The following is an 18,616-nucleotide window of genomic DNA, read 5'->3' as shown; positions in this document are numbered from 1 at the left end:
AACTGAGGATGTCCTAATATGGACCCCGAACGGATGACAGTTTCTACCCAGGACCTAACCACAAATATCTTGCGACTAATGATTTTGCAAAAAGTGTTATAATCAAATGTGATTGACTGATTAATGAAGTCACGACCTCAAAGGAATCAGCCATGACCCACTACAAAGTGGATCCCCACCCACCATTTGGGAACATAGATATAAATAATTTAGATTCTCCAGATTCTAGTCTTACACAGGTTTAGAGGTGCATGGACAACACTGGAGGTAGGGGCTTATTTTTGGAGTGGCTATCAACAACCCCTTGACAACTCCGCTGTCTGAGTGACAGGACAAGTGTGCAATTAGACCCTCCTCTCAATCACTCAAGCCAGCATTCCACTGTGTAAGCAGACACAGGTCTCTAACCACCTCCTCTTCTTTTCCACCTACCTCCCTCTCTCTCTTGCTTGCTCTCTCTCCCCCTCTCTTTCTCTCTCTCTATCCCCCCTCTCTTTCTCTCTCTCTCACTCTCTCCTCACCTTTCTTTCTCTCTCTCTCGCTCTCTCTCTCTCTCTCTCTCTCTCTCTCTCTCTCTCTCTCTCTCTCTCTCCCTCTCCCCTCTTTCTGTCTCCCCCTCTCTCTATCGCTCTCTCCTCTCCTCTCTCTCTCTCTCTCTCTCCCTCTCCCCTCTTTCTGTCTCCCCCTCTCTCTATCGCTCTCTCCTCTCCTCTCTCTCTCTCTCTCTCTCTCTCTCTCTCTCTCTTTCTCTTCCCCCCTCTCTCTCTATTTCAGCTCCCCCAGCCTGCAACCCTATCAGCAGTGCCCATACTTAGGGTGTGGGTGGGCATGTGTGTGTGTCATTGAAAGAGCGTGTGTATGTGTGCATGCCCAGGTGCCAGAGTAGTGGGTTGAGAGAAGTCAACTCCATGACATTATAGCTGAAGGAGAGCGGACAGAGCTCTCTGAGGGGGCCCTGACAACTATGGAGTAAACGCACTGAGGGCCCCCCCAGAAAGACAAAAAGACAGACAAACGGACAGAAAAACAAAAAAGGAGAACGTATCACACAATAATGGTGGCAGAAGAGGTTATAATCACCTTGTCTGGTGGAGCACCATGGGGCTTTCGTCTCCAGGGGGGCGCGGAGCACCAGAAACCACTTCAGGTGGCCAAGGTATGGCTTCAGTGAAAGGTAGGATGGTAAAACTGTTTCAAGGGACAGGGGATATGGTAAGAGGGACATTCTGAATGATAAGTGTCTATGTCTATGACAGTGCATTCTATAATATATTGGGTCTGGAATTAGTGGGTGATAAAGGGTTGTGAACATGGTTCAGATAAAATATCGGCTGCAATCATGGGCAGGGGGCCGAGAAGCCTGAGCATGAGTCATGTGTCTGTTCTAGAATGGGAGACATTGGAGGGATTGATAGAGCTGTAGAACTTTAAACTTCTCATGTAGCAAGGCAGACATCATTTCATGCTATGTGGAATAACATGAGAGAAAACATACACATGAAGTACTGTTTTCTTAAAGCATTTGCTATATGATTGCACAGATGTCGGACAGATCGGACAATCATCTTTCCTCATTGGATCTCTCTCGTTTCTGAATGGCTGGTTCTCAGTCAGGGTTCTCAGTCAGGGTTCTCAGTCAGTCGCTACACCTCTTCATAAGAGGATATCCAGTTCAGCAAAGCTGTCATAGACACATACAGGATATCAGTTTCACACCTTACATATCCAACTGCCTATGCATTCCCCCATTGCATTTCCCCATTACCAAAGTATTTCTCTTGTCCTTTTCTGTATAGGGGATTTTAGTACATGTAGTATGGACACACACACACACACACACACACACACACACACACACACACATACACACACACACAGAAACCACATTTACTGAGTGTTGACTGAGCAAAACCGCTTTTCAAACAGACTATACTGGGTTAAGAGGTGGCTCACCAAAGTGTGTGTTTCAGCCCAGTGAAGAAATTGTCTGGGTTATTTTCTTCCCCAGTGCTAGTTGAGATCCAAAGGGTTAAAGAACCCCTTCAAAACAAATATAAATTCCTCTATCCTCACACACCTCAATGTAACTATTGATGTGTAAAGTTTCTACCAGAGTAAGAGATCCTTACAGATCATGTAGCTTCAACATGTACACTCTCTTAAAATCTCATAGGTTGCATTAGCACAACTATGGGGTCAACCCATAGGGCACAAATAGTGGGAGAGTGCATGGGGGAGGAGAGGTGCTGGCTGGCATTTCGCTGCTGAAGTGGGTAAGAGGGCTTCACTTCAGCCACAGCTTGTGGGAAATGTCTGCAGCACGTCCAAGCTGTCAGGGCAAGTCACCAAGACAAGAGATCAAGAGCTGCTTTGTCATGTTCTCTATCCAATATCACTTTTCAGAATGAAGGAGAGATGACAGAGAGATAATAGATAGAGAGAGCTCATTAGAGAGAGTGAGAGAGAGAGAGAGAGAGAGAGAAAGAGATAGAGTATGGCATTGGGTACTGTTGGCAAACCTATCTTATATTGTTTATTGTGGGTGATATTTTGTCTCTCTCTGCTGGTGTAGGTGCGTAAGCGCAGTAAGGCGTGCAGGGCAGGACTGCGGGAGGGCGATGAGCTGGTGTCCATCAACGAGCAGCCATGTGGAAGTCTGTCCCACTCCCAGGCCATGACCATAATCGACAGCTCCCCAGGAATATTACACATCCGGGTCAAGAGGTCAGAGAGTAATTACAATCGCCATTGATGTGTACACTTTTATGCATAAAAGTCCTGATGTTAACACATTGTTTTACCTGTTATATTAGCATTAAGTGCTACTCCATCATTATTTTATTAATTTAATCTTTATTTAACTAGGCAAGTCAGTTAAGAACAAATTCTTATTTACAATGACAGCCTGCTAGGGAACCGTGGGTAAACTGCCTTGTTCAGGGACAGAACAACAGATTTTTACCTTGTCAGCTTGGGGATTCGATCCAGCAACCTTTCAGTTATTGGCACAACGCTCTAACCACCAGGCTACCTGCCACCCCATCTTATGCAAATAGCATAAGCCAGAGCAGTATGCCCAACAATTGTTAATTTGCTCCCACAGGGCACCGGCAGGCTTCCAGTCTGTGGTGCTGTTGACCCGCGCCCCGTCCCCTCGCATTGACAAAGAGTACCGAGCTGCCCTGCGTGCCATGTCTCCCTCCTCCAGACCCCACCACATAGCAGCTGTCAGGGAGGTCCCCCATGGCAGGTCCTCTGTCCTGTCCCCCATGGGGCGCAGCGGCCTCACCTCGCCCCCAGGCAGTGAGGCCTACTACGGGGAGACAGACAGCGACGCAGATGTGGCAGCCCACGAGAGGCAGAGGAGGCAGAAGCGCAGAAGTCCCAGCAACTTACCCGGCAAAGCCTCTGGCAGAGCCTCCCAGGAGGGAGGCGAGACCTCAGAGTTTAGCGGCTATGACAGCGCCCCAGATGGCCAGCTCTACCCAGGGCTCCAGGACCACGGGCTAATGGATGGCCGAGGAGCGGGGGAAGGCTTGCCAGGGGTGGCCCGCAAGGAGGTGATTTACCAGCCCCCTCCAGGGATGTGGTCCTCCCAGACCTCCACAGAGACCTCCTCCATCATCTCCTCTGTTGAGGACCAGGGCCCAGGAAGGGACGGAGTGGCGGAGGAGGACAGTGGCTTCCAGGAGCCCTCCAACGTGGTCCCACTGGTTTCCCCCGAGAGGGCCAAGGGGGCCATGCAGCTGAGCTCCCGCAGGCAGCTGGTGCCCATGGTGGGGCCCATAGACACCCCTCTGGATGAGGAGCTCAGTGTCACCTACATGGACAAGGCCAAGCAAGCCAGTGAGTATCCTAATCATACCCTATAGGGTGATGTGAGATGTGTTACTGTACAAATAATTAGTCATGTAATGGCTAGTTGAGGCTGGCATTGCATGTTGTGAGTTATTTATACTGAACAAAAATATAAACGCAACATGTAAATTGTTGGTCCCATGTTTCATGAGCTGAAATAAAAGATCCCAGAAATGTTCAATACATGCAAAAAGCTTATTTCTCTCAAATGGTGTGCTCAAAATTGTTTACATCCCTGTTAGTGAGTAATTGTCCTTCGCAAAGATAAACCATCCACCTGACAGGTGTGGCATATATGGAAGCAGCGCTTCCTCATTACAGAGCTGCACCTTGTGCTGGGGACAATAAAAGGACACTCTAAAATGTGCAGTTTTGTGATGTCTCAAGTTTTGAGGGAGCGTGCAATTGGTATGCTGAATGTAGGAATGTCCACCACAGCTGTTGCCAAACAATTTAATGTTAATTTCTGTACCATAAGCCCACTCCAACGTCATTTTAGAGAATTTAGCAGTACATCACAACCACACACCATGTTTTAACCATGCCAGTCCAGGACCTCCACATCCATCTTCTTCACCTGCAGGATCATCTGAGACCAGCCACCCGGACAGCTGATGAAACTGTGGTTTTGCACAGCTGAAGAATTTCTACACAAACTGTCAGAAACCATCTCAGGGAAGCTCATCCGCTTGCTCTTGGTCCTCACCAGGGTCTTGACCTGACTGCAGTTCGGTGTCGAAAAACCGACTTCAGTGGACAAATGCTCACCTTCGCTTGCCAGTGGCACGCTGGAGAAGTGTGCTTTTCATGGATGAATCCCGGTTTCAACTGTACCGGGCAGATGGCAGACTGTGTGTATGGTGTCGTGTGGGCGAGCTGTTTGCTGATGTCAATGTTGTGAACAGAGTGCCCCATGGTGGCCGTGGAGTTATGGTATGGGCAGGCACAAGCTAGGGACAATGAACACAATTACACTTTATCAATGGCAATTTGAAAGCACAGAGATACCGTGACGAGATCCTGAAGACCACTGTCGTGACATTCATCCGCTGCCATCACCTCATGTTTCAGCGTGATAATACACAGCACCATGTCGCAAGGATCTGTACACAATTCCTGAAAGCTGAAAATGTCCCAGTTCTTCAATGGCCTGCATAATCACCAGACATGTCATCCATTGAGCATGTTTGGGATGCTCTGGCTCAACGTGTACCACAGCATGTTCCAGTTCCTGCCAATATCCAGCAACTTCGAACAGCAATTGAAGAGGAGTGAGACAACATTCCACAGGCCACAATCAACAGCCTGATCTATTCTATGTGTAGGGGATGTGTTGCGCTGCATGAGGCAAATGTTGGTCACAGCAGATACGGACTGGTTTTCTGATCCACGCCCCCTACCTTTTTTTTAGGTATCTGTGACCAACAGATGCATTTCTGTATTCCCAGTCACGTGAAATCCATATATTAGGGCCTAATGAATTGATTTCCTTATATGAACTGTAACTCAGTAAAATCGTTTACATTTTTTGTTCAGTGTAAATCATATTTAAAAAAATGTCATTGTGATAATGAGATGGTTTAAGTAGCTTCTCAAATCAAATCAATGTTTATTCTCATAGGTGTCCTCTCGGGTAAAGGCAGAGTATTCCTCCTGAGATAGCATTAGTCTGAAAAGGGCCCCTTTAAGAGGACAGAGGCAGTCCCTTCTACGTAGAACAGGGGCTATATTTGTCCCCTAGTTCAGTGGTCCGCTAACCCGAGCACTGCATGTATGAACTGGGAAAGGCATCTCCAAGCAGCTGCTATCTGATATCAAGTAGCAGTAGCCCCCCCCCCTCACTTTCCCTCTTTGACCACCTTTATATATCACTCTGTCCTTCTCTTCCACTATATTCCCCTCTCACGTTCATGTCTTGCTACATCTCGCAAAGACTGCAACAAAAACAAGGACACACTGAAGAAAAACGTACAATAACTATTTACAGGTATAAATAAGACACATTTAAAACTGTATCTAGAGTAAACAAAATATGATACCATTCTATTCATACACATATCAATAGACAAAATACACACGTGCTGTCCTTGGTCGGATGGTTTAGACACCAATACACCAATAGTTAATAATAGTAAGGTGGAGTGCCCTCTGCTGTGATCAGTCTGTCAGAGCTAACAGGCAGCTGATGATAGGACCAGTGACCTGGGCTAACAGCCAAAATATATACAGTACCAGTCAAAAGTTTGGACATACCTACTCATTCAAGGGTTTTTCTTTGTTTGTACTATTTTCTACATTGTAGAGTAACAGTGAAGACATCAAACTAGAAAATAACAGTGCAAACCAGATGGGATGGTGTATCAATGCATAGTACTGTGGTAGCCATGCTGGTTAAGTGTGCCTTGAATTCTAAATAAATCAAAGACAGTGTCACTAGCCAAGCACCATCACACCTCCTCCTCCATGCTTCATGTCTTAAAGTAATGATGGACTGCTATTTCTCTTTGCTTACTTGAGCTGTTCTTACCATAATATGGACTTGGTATTTTACCAAATAGAGCTATCGTCTGTATACCAACCCTAACTTGTCACAACACAACTGATTGGTTCAAACACATTCAGAAGGAAATAAATTACACAAATTAACGTTTAACATGGCACACCTGTTAATTGAAATGCATTCCAGGTGACTCCCTCATGAAGCTGGTTGAGAGAATGCCAAGATTGTGCAAAGCTGTCATTTTTATTTTATTTCAACTTTATTTAACCAGGTAGGCTAGTTGAGAACAAGTTCTCATTTGCAACTGCGACCTGGCCAAGACAAAGCAAAGCAGTTCGACACATACAACAACACAGAGTTACACATGGAATAAACAAAAATACAATCAATAATACAATAGAGGCCTCCCGGGTGGCGCAGTGGTTAAGGGCGCTGTACAGCAGCGCCAGCTGTGCCATCAGAGTCCCTGGGTTCGCACCCAGGCTCTGTCGTAATCGGACCGGGAGGTCCGTGGGGCGACGCACAATTGGCCTAGCGTCGTCCGGGTTAGGGAGGGATTGGTCGGTAGGGATCTCCTTGTCTCATTGCGCACCAGCGACTCCTGTGGCGGCCGGTCGCAGTGCGCGCTAGCCAAGGTTGCCGGGTGCACGGTGTAGCCTCCGACACATTGGTGCGGCTGGCTTCCGGGTTGGATGCGTGCTGTGTTAAGAAGCAGTACGGCTGGTTGGGTTGTGTATTGGAGGACGCATGACATTCAGCCTTCGTCTCTCCCAAGCCTGTACGGGAGTTGTAGCAATGAGACAAGATAGTAGCTACTACAACAATTGGATACAACGAAATTGGGGAGAAAAAGGGGTAAAAAAAATAAATAATAATAATAATACAATAGAAAAATCTATATTCAGCATGTGCAAATTAGGTAGGTTAAGAGAGATAAGACAATAAATAGGCCATGGTGGCAAAGTAATTACAATATAGCAATTAACCACTGGAATGGTAGGATGTGCAGAAGATGAATGTGCAAGTTGAGATACTGGGGTGCAAAGGAGCAAGATAAGTAAATAAATAAATACAGCATGAGGATGAGGTAGATATGATGGGCTATTTACAGATGAGCTATGTACAGGTGCAGTGATCTGTGAGCTGATCTGTGAGGGAGGTAAGAGTCTCCAGCTTCAGAGATTTTTGCAGGTCGAGATATACCTGCTGGAGCGTGTGCTACGGGTGGTGAAGGATGCTTAGTTGTGAAATAGGAAGCAGATTCTAGATTTAATTTGGGATTGGAGATGTTTAATGTGAGTCTAGAAGGAGAGTTTACGGTCTAACCAGACACCTAGGTATTTGTAGGTGTCCACATAATCTAAGTCAGAACCGTCCAGAGTAGTGATGCTGGACGGGCGGGCATGTAAGGGCAGCGATCGGGTGAAGAGCATGCATTTAGTTTTACTTGCATGTAAGAGCAGTTGGAGGCCACGGAAGGAGAGTTGTATGGCATTGAAGCTCCTCTGGAGGTTAGTTAACAGTGTCCAACGAAGGGTCAGAGGTATACAGAATGGTGTTTTCTGCGTGGAGGTGGATCAAAGAATCACCAGCAGCAAGAGCGACATCATTGATGTATACAGAGAAGAGAGTCGGCCCGAGAATTGAACCCTGTGGCACCCCCATAGAGACTGCAAGAGGTCCGGACAACAGGCCCTCCGATTTGTCATACTGACCTCTATCGAAGAAGTAGTTGGTGTACCAAGCGAGGCAATAATTTGAGAAACCAAGGCTGTTGAGTCTGCCAATAAGAATGTTGTGATTGACAGAGTTGAAAGCCTTAGCCAGGTCGAAGAATACAGCTGCACAGTAATGTCTCTTATTGATGGCGGTTATGATATCGTTTAGGACCTTGAGCGTGGCTGAGGTGCACCCATGACCAGCTCTGAAACCAGAAGTTATGGTGAGATTCGAAATGGTCGGTAATCTGTTTGCTTACTTGGCTTTCAAAGACCTTAGAAAAGCAGGGTAGAAAATATATAGGTCTGTAGCAGTTTGGGTCTAGAGTGTCTCCCCCTTTGAAGAGGGGGATGACCGCGGCAGCTTTCCAATCTATGGGGATCTGAGACGATACGAAAGAGAGGTTGAACAGGCTCGTAATAGGGGTTGCAATAATTTTGGCAGATAATTTTAGAAAGAGAGGGTCCAGATTGTCTAGCCCGGCTGATTTGTAGGGGTCTATATTTTGCAGCTCTTTCAGAACATCAGCTATCTGGATTTGGGTGAAGGAGAAGTGGGGGAGGTTTGGGCAAGTTGCTGTGGGGAGCGCAGGGCTGTTGACTGGGGTAGGGGTAGCCATGTGGAAAGCATGGCCAGCCGTAGAAAAATGCTTATTGAAATTCTCAATTATTGTGGATTCATTGGTAGTGACAGTGTTTCCTAGCCTCAGTGCAGTGGGCAGCTGGGAGGAGGTGCTCTTATTCTCCATGGACTTTACAGTGTCCCAGAACTTTTTTGAGTTTGTACTACAGGATGCAAATTTCTGTTTGAAAAATATAGCTTTAGCTTTCCTAACTGCTATTGGTTCCTAACTTCCCTAAAAAGTTGCATATCACGGGGGCTATTCGATGCTAATGCAGAACGCCACAGGATGTTTTTGTGCTGGTCAAGGGCAGACAGGTCTGGAGTGAACCAAGGGCTAAATCTATTTCTAGTTCTACATTTTTTGAATGGGGCATGCTTATTTTTGATGGTGAGGAAGGCACTTTTAATGAATAACCAGGCATACTCTACTGACGGGATGAGGTCAATGTCATTCCAGGATACCCCGGCCAGGTCGATTAGAAAGGCCTGTTCGCTGAAGTGTTTTAGGGAGTGTTTGACAGTGAGGAGGGCTGGTCATTTAACCGCAGACCCATTACGGATTTATTTTTAATTTTACATTTATTTTTTATTTCACCTTTATTTAACCAGGTAGTCTAGTTGAGAACAAGTTCTCATTTGCAACTGCGACCTGGCCAAGATAAAGCATAGCAGTGTGAACAGACAACAACACAGAGTTCCACATGGAGTAAACAATAAACAAGTCAACAACATAGTAGAAAAAAAAGAATCTATATACATTGTGTGCAAAAGGCATGAGGTAGGCAATAAATAGGCCATAGGAGCGAATAATTACAATTTAGCAGATTAACACTGGAGTGATAAATTATCAGATGTGCAGGTAGAGATACTGGTGTGCAAAAGAGCAGAAAAGTAAATAAATAAAAACAGTGTGGGGGAGAGGTAGGTAAATTGGGTGGGCTATATACCGATAGACTATGTACAGCTGCAGCGATCGGTTAGCTGCTCAGATAGCAGATGTTTAAATTTGGTGAGGGAGATAAAAGTCTCCAACTTCAGAGTTTTTTGCAATTCGTTCCAGTCGCAGGCAGCAGAGAACTGGAAGGAAAGGCGGCCAAATTAGGTTTTGGCTTTAGGGATGATCAGTGAGATACACCTGCTGGAGCGTGTGCTACGGGTGGGTGTTGCCATCGTGACCAGTGAACTGAGATACGGGAGGCAGTGATTGCTGAGATCTTGGTTGAAAACCGCAGAGGTCTATTTGGAGGGCGAGTTAGTTAGGATGATATAGTCTAAAGAAGGACACTTTTATTGCTTCTTTAATCAGAACAACAGTTTTCAGCTGTACTAACATAATTGCAAAGGGTTTTCTAATGCTCAGTTAGCCTTTTCAAATGATAAACTTGAATTAGCACAACGTGCCATTGGAACACGGAAGTGATGGTTGCTGATAATGGGCCTCTGTGCGCCTATGTAGATATTCCATTAAAAATCTGTCGTTTCAAGGTACAATAGTCATTTACAACATTAACAATGTCTACACTGTATTTCTGATCAATTTGATGCTATTTTAATGGACAAGAAATGTGCTTTCCTTTCAAAAACAAGGACATTTCTAAGTGACCCCAAACTTTTGAACTGTTGTGTATATACCAAAGACTTACAACCTGTCCACCTGTCACAGTCATAAACTCCCAGAGAGGGAGGGCTGAGGCTATTTCAGGAGGTTGCTGTTTTAAGAAGTTTAAATAAATAAAATGCCATAAATCCCTGAGTGTCCCTAATTAGAGGTTCACATGTCCTCTTCAGGGACACTGCCAAGGACAATTTAAATAACAACTCCTTACATAGTTGGGCACATTGGGATCATATCTGTCTAAAACTATAATAAGTTTGTGCAAATGTACAGCGTCTGCTTGAAGTTTGCCTACAAGATGGGACTTTTCTTCAAATCTATGCTATTAAGTCAATAGCTGGGAACTTTGGTAAATGTAGAATCCTGTGGCTTTCCAGGCATTTTTTCGGATGTGCTCTGGTAGCATGCTAGAAGAGGGATGCTTGTCACTGGAGTACCACACAGATAGCATATGAGCATGTCATAATCCATGGCAAAATGTGTAGAATAGCATGAGATTAGCTATAAAACTGCACATTTTTAGAATTGTAGGAAGTTAGCTGTTGCTGGTTTTTAGAACCTGATGTCATGATGAGTTCTCAATGTAAAGGATATATGTATCTGGTCATTCAACACTGGTAAAAAAATATATCCCCCTTTACTTTTGGCAATGCATTAATAACAGACATGTTTCTTCATCATATTTTAAATAGCTTGTAGAAATGATGACCACCCTGGTCACTTTACGTGGACTAAGAACTCTATACTATCCTGTGATCTTTTTGTGTATATTATGTTAGGTGCAGTTGTTCAGGTGAATTGTAACTCCTATTCAAGAATTGAGAATAAGTTTCATTGAGCTTTAAAAAAAAGTCAACGACCTAATTCAAATGGAAATGACCACAACCGAGATGTTATGGAAACAGTAAAGGTGTATTTACAGACGTACCCACACTAAAACATGCTTTGACCCCTACAGAACTGAACCGGGGTGACACGGTTCAAGACAAACAGGTGAAGGAGGCCAGAACCAAGTGCCGCTCTATCGCCTCCCTTCTGACAGACGCTCCCAACCCCCACTCCAAGGGCGTGCTGATGTTCAAGAAGAGGCGGCAGCGCTCCAAGAAGTACACGCTGACCAGCTTCGGCAGCGTGGACGAGGACATGCAGCAAGATTCCCAGGAGGAAGATGGTCTTTTCCCAGGAAGCGAGTCGGAGTTTGATGAGGATGGCTTCTCAGCCGCCCCCGACACCACCTGGGACAGTGACTACTTGGATGCACTGGAGAAGAGGGCGACCGCGGGGGGAGAGCGAGGGGATGGGACAGAAGATGCCCCCAGTCCCGGCCTGAGTGACATCTCTGGGAAGGGCGCCCAGCTGTTTGAGCAGCAAAGGAAGAGGGCGGCCGAGCACGCCAAGAAGGTGGCTGCCACCCAGCCTCAGGTGCCGCCCCAGCCTCAGATAAAGACCCAACCCCCGAACCAACCACAGATCCAGGAGCAGCCTCAGCCATATGCACAGAGCCAGCCCCAGCCAGAGACACAACCACAGATGTACCAACCTCAGCAACCTGTGGCACCACCGCCCCCTGTAGCCTTCCAGGAGGAGACTCCGTCTGTGGCAGAGAGGGCTATGGCCCCAGCCCCAGCTGCTCCTACTGCCTACAGTATGGCTAACGGAGATGTAGCCTACTCTGCAGTGAGCACAGCTAGTGTGCTAATGTCACCCCCGACTGTGGCACCCAAACCAATCACCGGCCAAGTGTCCATCTCAACCATACCTCCGCCCCAAACACCACTGCCAGAACTCTCCTCCAGCTCTGTGGTCAACAGAACCGCCCGCCCCTTCAACCCAGGGTTTGTGACTAACCGAGCCGCCACCGCTCCTGTTGTGTTCCGCCCCGTCATCACCAAAAGGGCCCAGCGCCCAGCAACCTCTGTGTCTATTGTAGGACCTCCCTTCTCCACCACATCAGAGCTGCCTGCAAGTGGCTGTCCTTCCTTCTTCTCACCCCCGTCCTCTGTGTCCGGAGGACCGTTCTCCACCCCATCCTCAGCACCGGCCACTCATCCCCGTCCTGCCTTTTCTGTGGAGAGCCTGGCAGAACCACCCATGCTCTCTGTTCCGCAGGCTTCCTTCACAGCCATACCTCCACCCCCAGCACAATTCTCAGGTGGCCCCATACCCCCACCTCCAGTCTCGCTTGCCTCCGTACCACCACCCCCAGTATCATTTGCCAACATACCCTCAATTCCACCCCCATCGCCATTCTCAGGTGCTCCCATACCCCAAGCCTCGGTCTCGGTGGCCCAATCATCCCCAGCTCCACTGTCATTTGACCCCATACCCCAACCTCAAGTTTCTTTTGCCCACAAGCCCCAAGCTTCAGTCTCAGTTGTCCCACTCCCACCCTCCACAGCTCCTGCAGCTGCACCCAGATCCCCCATGTCCAATGTCCCACCTCTCCCTGGTGGTCGTACCGGTTACCTCCTGGAGGCTCGTCGGCGCAGCGGCAGGAGGCCCATGTTCCGAGTCCCTGATGAGAAGAAGAACTCTCCCAACCCTGACCTGCTGAACATGGTGCAGAACCTGGATGACAGGCCCCACTACGGAAGCAATTCAGGGAGTATGATGGGCTTTGACTCAGGCACAGAGGAAGACCAGGCTGCTGAAGCCGGCCGGGGCAGGATGCCTCCACCGGTGGCCCCCAAACCCAGGGTCATCCACGAGGCCCCCCAGATTCCCCAGGCGGAGGGGAAGGGGGCTCAGCTGTTTGCCCGCAGGCAGAGCCGCATGGACCGGTTTGTGGTAGACACCCCACTAGAGACCGCCTACCAGCAGGAGGTCACCCACCCAGGGGCCGAGTCCCAGTATGCCCCCAACCCCAATATCAACTCACAGTGGAAGTTATCCCCCAACATCCGTGCCCCCCCACCCATTGGTTACAACCCGTTGCTAGCCCCCTCCTGCCCTGTGGGGCCACAGAGAGATACAGGCAGGTCTGACAGGGGGGACTGGGGAAGCAGACGGGGGATAGCCTCTCATAGGGAGGGAATCAAAGCTCTGGATTTCATGAGAAGGCAGCCTTACCAGCTCAACTCAGCTATGTTCGGGGGTAGTGTTGCCAACCTGTCGGCGATGCCCTCATACCAGGACCAGAGGCAGCAGCAGGGAGGGTATACTACCATGGTGGGCAGCACCATGACTCCTCCCAGACAGATCCCAGTCAAGGCGGCCCGTGTGTACGAGATCAAACGCTTCTCAACACCCACGCCCATGTCATCCCGGTGTTTGGCCCCCACTGTGATCGCCCCTCGTTCAGCCACAACGCTGGGAGAGCGCCTGACCCGCTCCGACATGATCTCCCCAACCCCTGCACCTCTCTCCCCACCCCCTTCCCCTGTCTTTTCCCCAGCCCCGGTCTCTGCCCCACATCCCGCCCTTGCTCCTACCTATTCAGGGGGCCTGCCCGGGCTGCCCAGAATCAATGCCACCCCTGTCCCCAACCCCAACCCCATCCCCCACCCATCACCCTATCCTGGGGTGTCTTACAGTGGGCTCCAAGGTACTAAGCAGTTTCAGAGTGCCCCTGATCTGAGTTTCCTTGCTAACCTCCCCCCTCCTTTCAGGGCAAATGCCATGCAGGCACCCAAACCCCGCTTCATCGCCACCAAGGTGGGTGTCCAGCCACGTGTGTGGAGACCAGGTGCCATGTAAACGGGAGTGGGAGACCATGTCTGAGAACTGGACACATCCCAGCCCTATAAAAAAAATATATAAATACAGTGCCTTGCGAAAGTATTCGGCCCCCTTGAACTTTGCGACCTTTTGCCACATTTCAGGCTTCAAACATAAAGATATAAAACTGTATTTTTTTGTGAAGAATCAACAACAAGTGGGACACAATCATGAAGTGGAACGACATTTATTGGATATTTCAAACTTTTTTAACAAATCAAAAACTGAAAAATTAGTCGTGCAAAATTATTCAGCCCCCTTAAGTTAATACTTTGTAGAGCCACCTTTTGCTGCGATTACAGCTGTAAGTCGCTTGGGGTATGTCTATCAGTTTTGCACATCGAGAGACTGACATTTTTTCCCATTCCTCCTTTCAAAACAGCTTGAGCTCAGTGAGGTTGGATGGAGAGCATTTGTGAACAGCAGTTTTCAGTTCTTTCCACAGATTCTCGATTGGATTCAGGTCTGGACTTTGACTTGGCCATTCTAACACCTGGATATGTTTATTTTTGAACCATTCCATTGTAGATTTTGCTTTATGTTTTGGATCATTGTCTTGTTGGAAGACAAATCTCCGTCCCAGTCTCAGGTCTTTTGCAGACTCCATCAGGTTTTCTTCCAGAATGGTCCTGTATTTGGCTCCATCCATCTTCCCATCAATTTTAACCATCTTCCCTGTCCCTGCTGAAGAAAAGCAGGCCCAAACCATGATGCTGCCACCACCATGTTTGACAGTGGGGATGGTGTGTTCAGCTGTGTTGCTTTTACGCCAAACATAACGTTTTGCATTGTTGCCAAAAAGTTCAATTTTGGTTTCATCTGACCAGAGCACCTTCTTCCACATGTTTGGTGTGTCTCCCAGGTGGCTTGTGGCAAACTTTAAACGACACTTTTTATGGATATCTTTAAGAAATGGCTTTCTTCTTGCCACTCTTCCATAAAGGCCAGATTTGTGCAATATACGACTGATTGTTGTCCTATGGACAGAGTCTCCCACCTCAGCTGTAGATCTCTGCAGTTCATCCAGAGTGATCATGGGCCTCTTGGCTGCATCTCTGATCAGTCTTCTCCTTGTATGAGCTGAAAGTTTAGAGGGACGGCCAGGTCTTGGTAGATTTGCAGTGGTCTGATACTCCTTCCATTTCAATATTATCGCTTGCACAGTGCTCCTTGGGATGTTTAAAGCTTGGGAAATCTGTTTGTATCCAAATCCGGCTTTAAACTTCTTCACAACAGTATCTCGGACCTGCCTGGTGTGTTCCTTGTTCTTCATGATGCTCTCTGCGCTTTTAACGGACCTCTGAGACTATCACAGTGCAGGTGCATTTATACGGAGACTTGATTACACACAGGTGGATTGTATTTATCATCATTAGTCATTTAGGTCAACATTGGATCATTCAGAGATCCTCACTGAACTTCTGGAGAGAGTTTGCTGCACTGAAAGTAAAGGGGCTGAATAATTTTGCACGCCCAATTTTTCAGTTTTTGATTTGTTAAAAAAGTTTGAAATATCCAATAAATATCGTTCCACTTCATGATTGTGTCCCACTTGTTGTTGATTCTTCACAAAAAAATACAGTTTTATATCTTTATGTTTGAAGCCTGAAATGTGGCAAAAGGTCGCAAAGTTCAAGGGGGCCGAATACTTTCGCAAGGCACTGTATATATATATATCTGCAAAACAACATATTAAAGTGTATTAAAGTGGTCAAAAACTGATCAATGAGTTTGTTCAGAGCCCAACAAATACCTTTTCACAAATTTATGAAGTCTCTTTCATTGTAAGGATTTGAAACCCTCACTAAACGAATGTTTGATTGGTGAAACTCAGAAATGTGTTTCCATTCGTTTGATTATTATTATTATTATTATTTTTCCCCTTTTTGTTTGTGCAATAGAGGTTCTTTGCTGTCAACGTCACACAGTGCTATGATCAACTTCAAATCATGGTCCAAGTGATTGCAGTCGTAGATGAGCTTGCCTGTCACACATACTGTTGCTAACCTGCGTTTGGTCTGGTCTGTCTTTCAACTCATTTGGCCCAGTCATGTCACAAAGTACACAGTAGTATATCCACTGTACGCCTGTCCTGGAGGAGGTTTTTGTAGGGCTTATCTTTCTACACAGTCATCTAAATACTGTTTAAATCGCCATGAGAGTGAGAGAGCCTGTACTGAATTATTCTTTGAAACTTGAAATGTTGACATGTAGGATTTCTGAAATGAAATGGTGGATATCATTTTGCATAGCAACCGACCGTTCACTAAAAATTACCACAGGAGGATCGCTGAGGCCCTGAGTCTTCCCTGTCTCTGATGAGAGGACAGAGGAGGGAGAGGTGAGGCTAACAGAGAGTGGTGAACACAGGGGGGGTCCGAGCTGATTCAATGTGAGCGCCAAGTGAGCGCCACTCAGACGAGTGCCAAGCACGATGATGCTTCACTCAGAAGAAACCCCTGACATGCTTCTCTCATGAAATCTGGGCTCTCCAACAGATGTCATTGCTCCTTTTTCATTGGGCAATGGCTAGGTCAAATGTTTAATGGATCTAGGGCTGGGGCTCCCTTTCAGTCTGCTGAAGCCCACCTCGGAAGATCAGAGGAGGTGGAAGATACTGTAAGTTAGACCTCACTCCATCCTGAGTGTTTGTGTTGGTGGCACCAGATCCCTGGCTCCCAGGGGTCAGTGAGAAATGCTATCTGATTTGGCGGGGTTTGTAGTTAACAGGTGTTTTTCTAGCCAGTCACTGCCTATTTGCGGAGTTGATTAGACACCTAACCAAATTGGATGAGCACAGCAACCCAGCCCTTCCCAGACTAGTGTGCCCTTTCTGAATGTCTGGTGTCCATGTCACCACTCACGTTGTATTAAAACAAATCACACTGATGACAGATGTTCATTTTTTTGTGACTGAATCTGATTGGTCGTATAGAAAAACAGGGAGGCACCGGCAACAGAAATGTTAAAGACATGAGATGGGCTGTGGATATTGAAGAAGCGGGGACATACGGTTCCTGCCCAATGATTTAGAGGGGTGTCGGTTATGAACCAAGTCAAGGCCCTCACTGGCATGTTAGCCTCTAATTTAGAGGTGAGGAGATACGACACGGTGTACCATGAGAGAGAAACTTCAGTTTGGATATTTGTCAAGGATTTCCCACAGCCTTTGGAAAGTAGACGAGAGTGACCAGGAAAGCCTGGTTCTGAAGCCTAGTAAGGGAGGAGGGTAGAGAGAGAACGTAACAGACTCCACCGGTGCCTCTCTGAGACATGGAGGTGATCAGGTAGTGTATAAAATGGCAGAGATGAACACATAATGAACGAGATCAAGGACGAAACCATAACCGTTCATGTTCTTCTAACAATGAAAACAGCTGATGGTAGTTAACTGTAAATATATACAGGCTTTTGGATATGGATACGACCCCCATTCACTGACAGGGTTCATGACTTTCCTTTCTGACACTGGTAAATCATTGTTCTTTTTTTGTTGTTTTTCTAATTTATGAATCTAACTGAGCCTAACTTAAGCTCTCTGTATTTATGTCATTATGGGTTTCAAAGTATGTGATATGTTGTGCATAGTGGTCTCGGTGTGTAAAAATAAAAAAAAATAAAAAAATGCATTTCTCCTGGATAGACCTATATAAAAGAGTGAGTGTGAAAATGTCTGTTAATGAAGCTGCAATAACGGAGAGCAGTATCAGCTTTTTACTGACTAAGAGATGTGTTCATTTTAGAGGAATAAAAATACTTCAACATTTATCCAAATGTCTGAATCCTCTGATTCCACACTGCCCCCTGTCATTAGAAAGCACTGAGTAACACTGAAATGCTCAGATACACAATCATTCTGTGCTACAGAAAACCATAGGAATCATAGGCTACATGCAAAGACAATGCCATTGATTCCCTAAAATGAACAAATATTTCTCAAATTCAATTAGGAGAGAGTGGGGTAAGTTGAGCCATTTTTTTACATTCAGCATCACTCCATGGGTACGGGGTAAGTTGAGCCGCAGGACGGGGTAAGTTAAGCCGCCTACAAATTTCTGTACGGAATGAAATATTACCACAACCTTTTTTAAAACCACGTCTATCTTTATTTCCCAAACACAATTTAACACAATCACAATCCCTTTTTGTTGTTGTTGTCTTCTTTTAATAATTGAATGCATCTTTTAACACAGGCACACACACCTAACACACTTTTAAAAACACTTTTAACATAGGCCTCATATCCCAGCGACCGTGCCTTGAATCAAGCCCAGGAAAAAAACACTTCAATTTGCTCAACTTGTCATTGGCTCAACCACTGGCTCATGTTATCGCAAGGCAAACATTTGGACTGTGTTAGCCCACACAGATACAAGGACACACTTTCAAGTCAGACTACACACCTCCTATTGAAGCTTACTGAGAACCCAGCTGATGTACAGAACCATCTTACAATGATTTCCTTTGTTTTAGATACAAGCATCGTGAAACCTATAACACAATACATTCATTTGACTTGGTCTTCAGTTGATGACCACTTTGTCCGGGTGGTTTCTTCTTTCACAGACTCCATTTAAATGAAC

At 46.4% G+C, this 18,616-nt stretch overlaps 1 protein-coding gene across 1 annotated transcript; it reads left to right on the top strand.

Moving 5' to 3' along the window:
- Positions 1-602: 602 nt before the first annotated feature.
- Positions 603-17,801, top strand: LOC110527775 (synaptopodin 2-like protein). The gene is made up of 4 exons (XM_036983491.2): positions 603-1,156; positions 2,573-2,724; positions 3,104-3,846; positions 11,275-17,801. The coding sequence occupies exons 1-4, from the start codon at positions 1,055-1,057 to the stop codon at positions 14,010-14,012; spliced, it is 3,735 nt and encodes a 1,244-aa protein (XP_036839386.2). The 5' UTR covers positions 603-1,054; the 3' UTR covers positions 14,013-17,801.
- Positions 17,802-18,616: the final 815 nt, after the last annotated feature.

Source organism: Oncorhynchus mykiss, chromosome 1 (assembly GCF_057628025.1).
Source record: "Oncorhynchus mykiss isolate SJ-2025 chromosome 1, ASM5762802v1, whole genome shotgun sequence".
In the NCBI taxonomy this organism is placed as follows: Eukaryota; Metazoa; Chordata; class Actinopteri; order Salmoniformes; family Salmonidae; genus Oncorhynchus; species Oncorhynchus mykiss.
The sequence above is the reverse complement of the archived record's forward strand: the minus strand, read 5'-3'. Positions and strand labels throughout refer to the sequence as shown.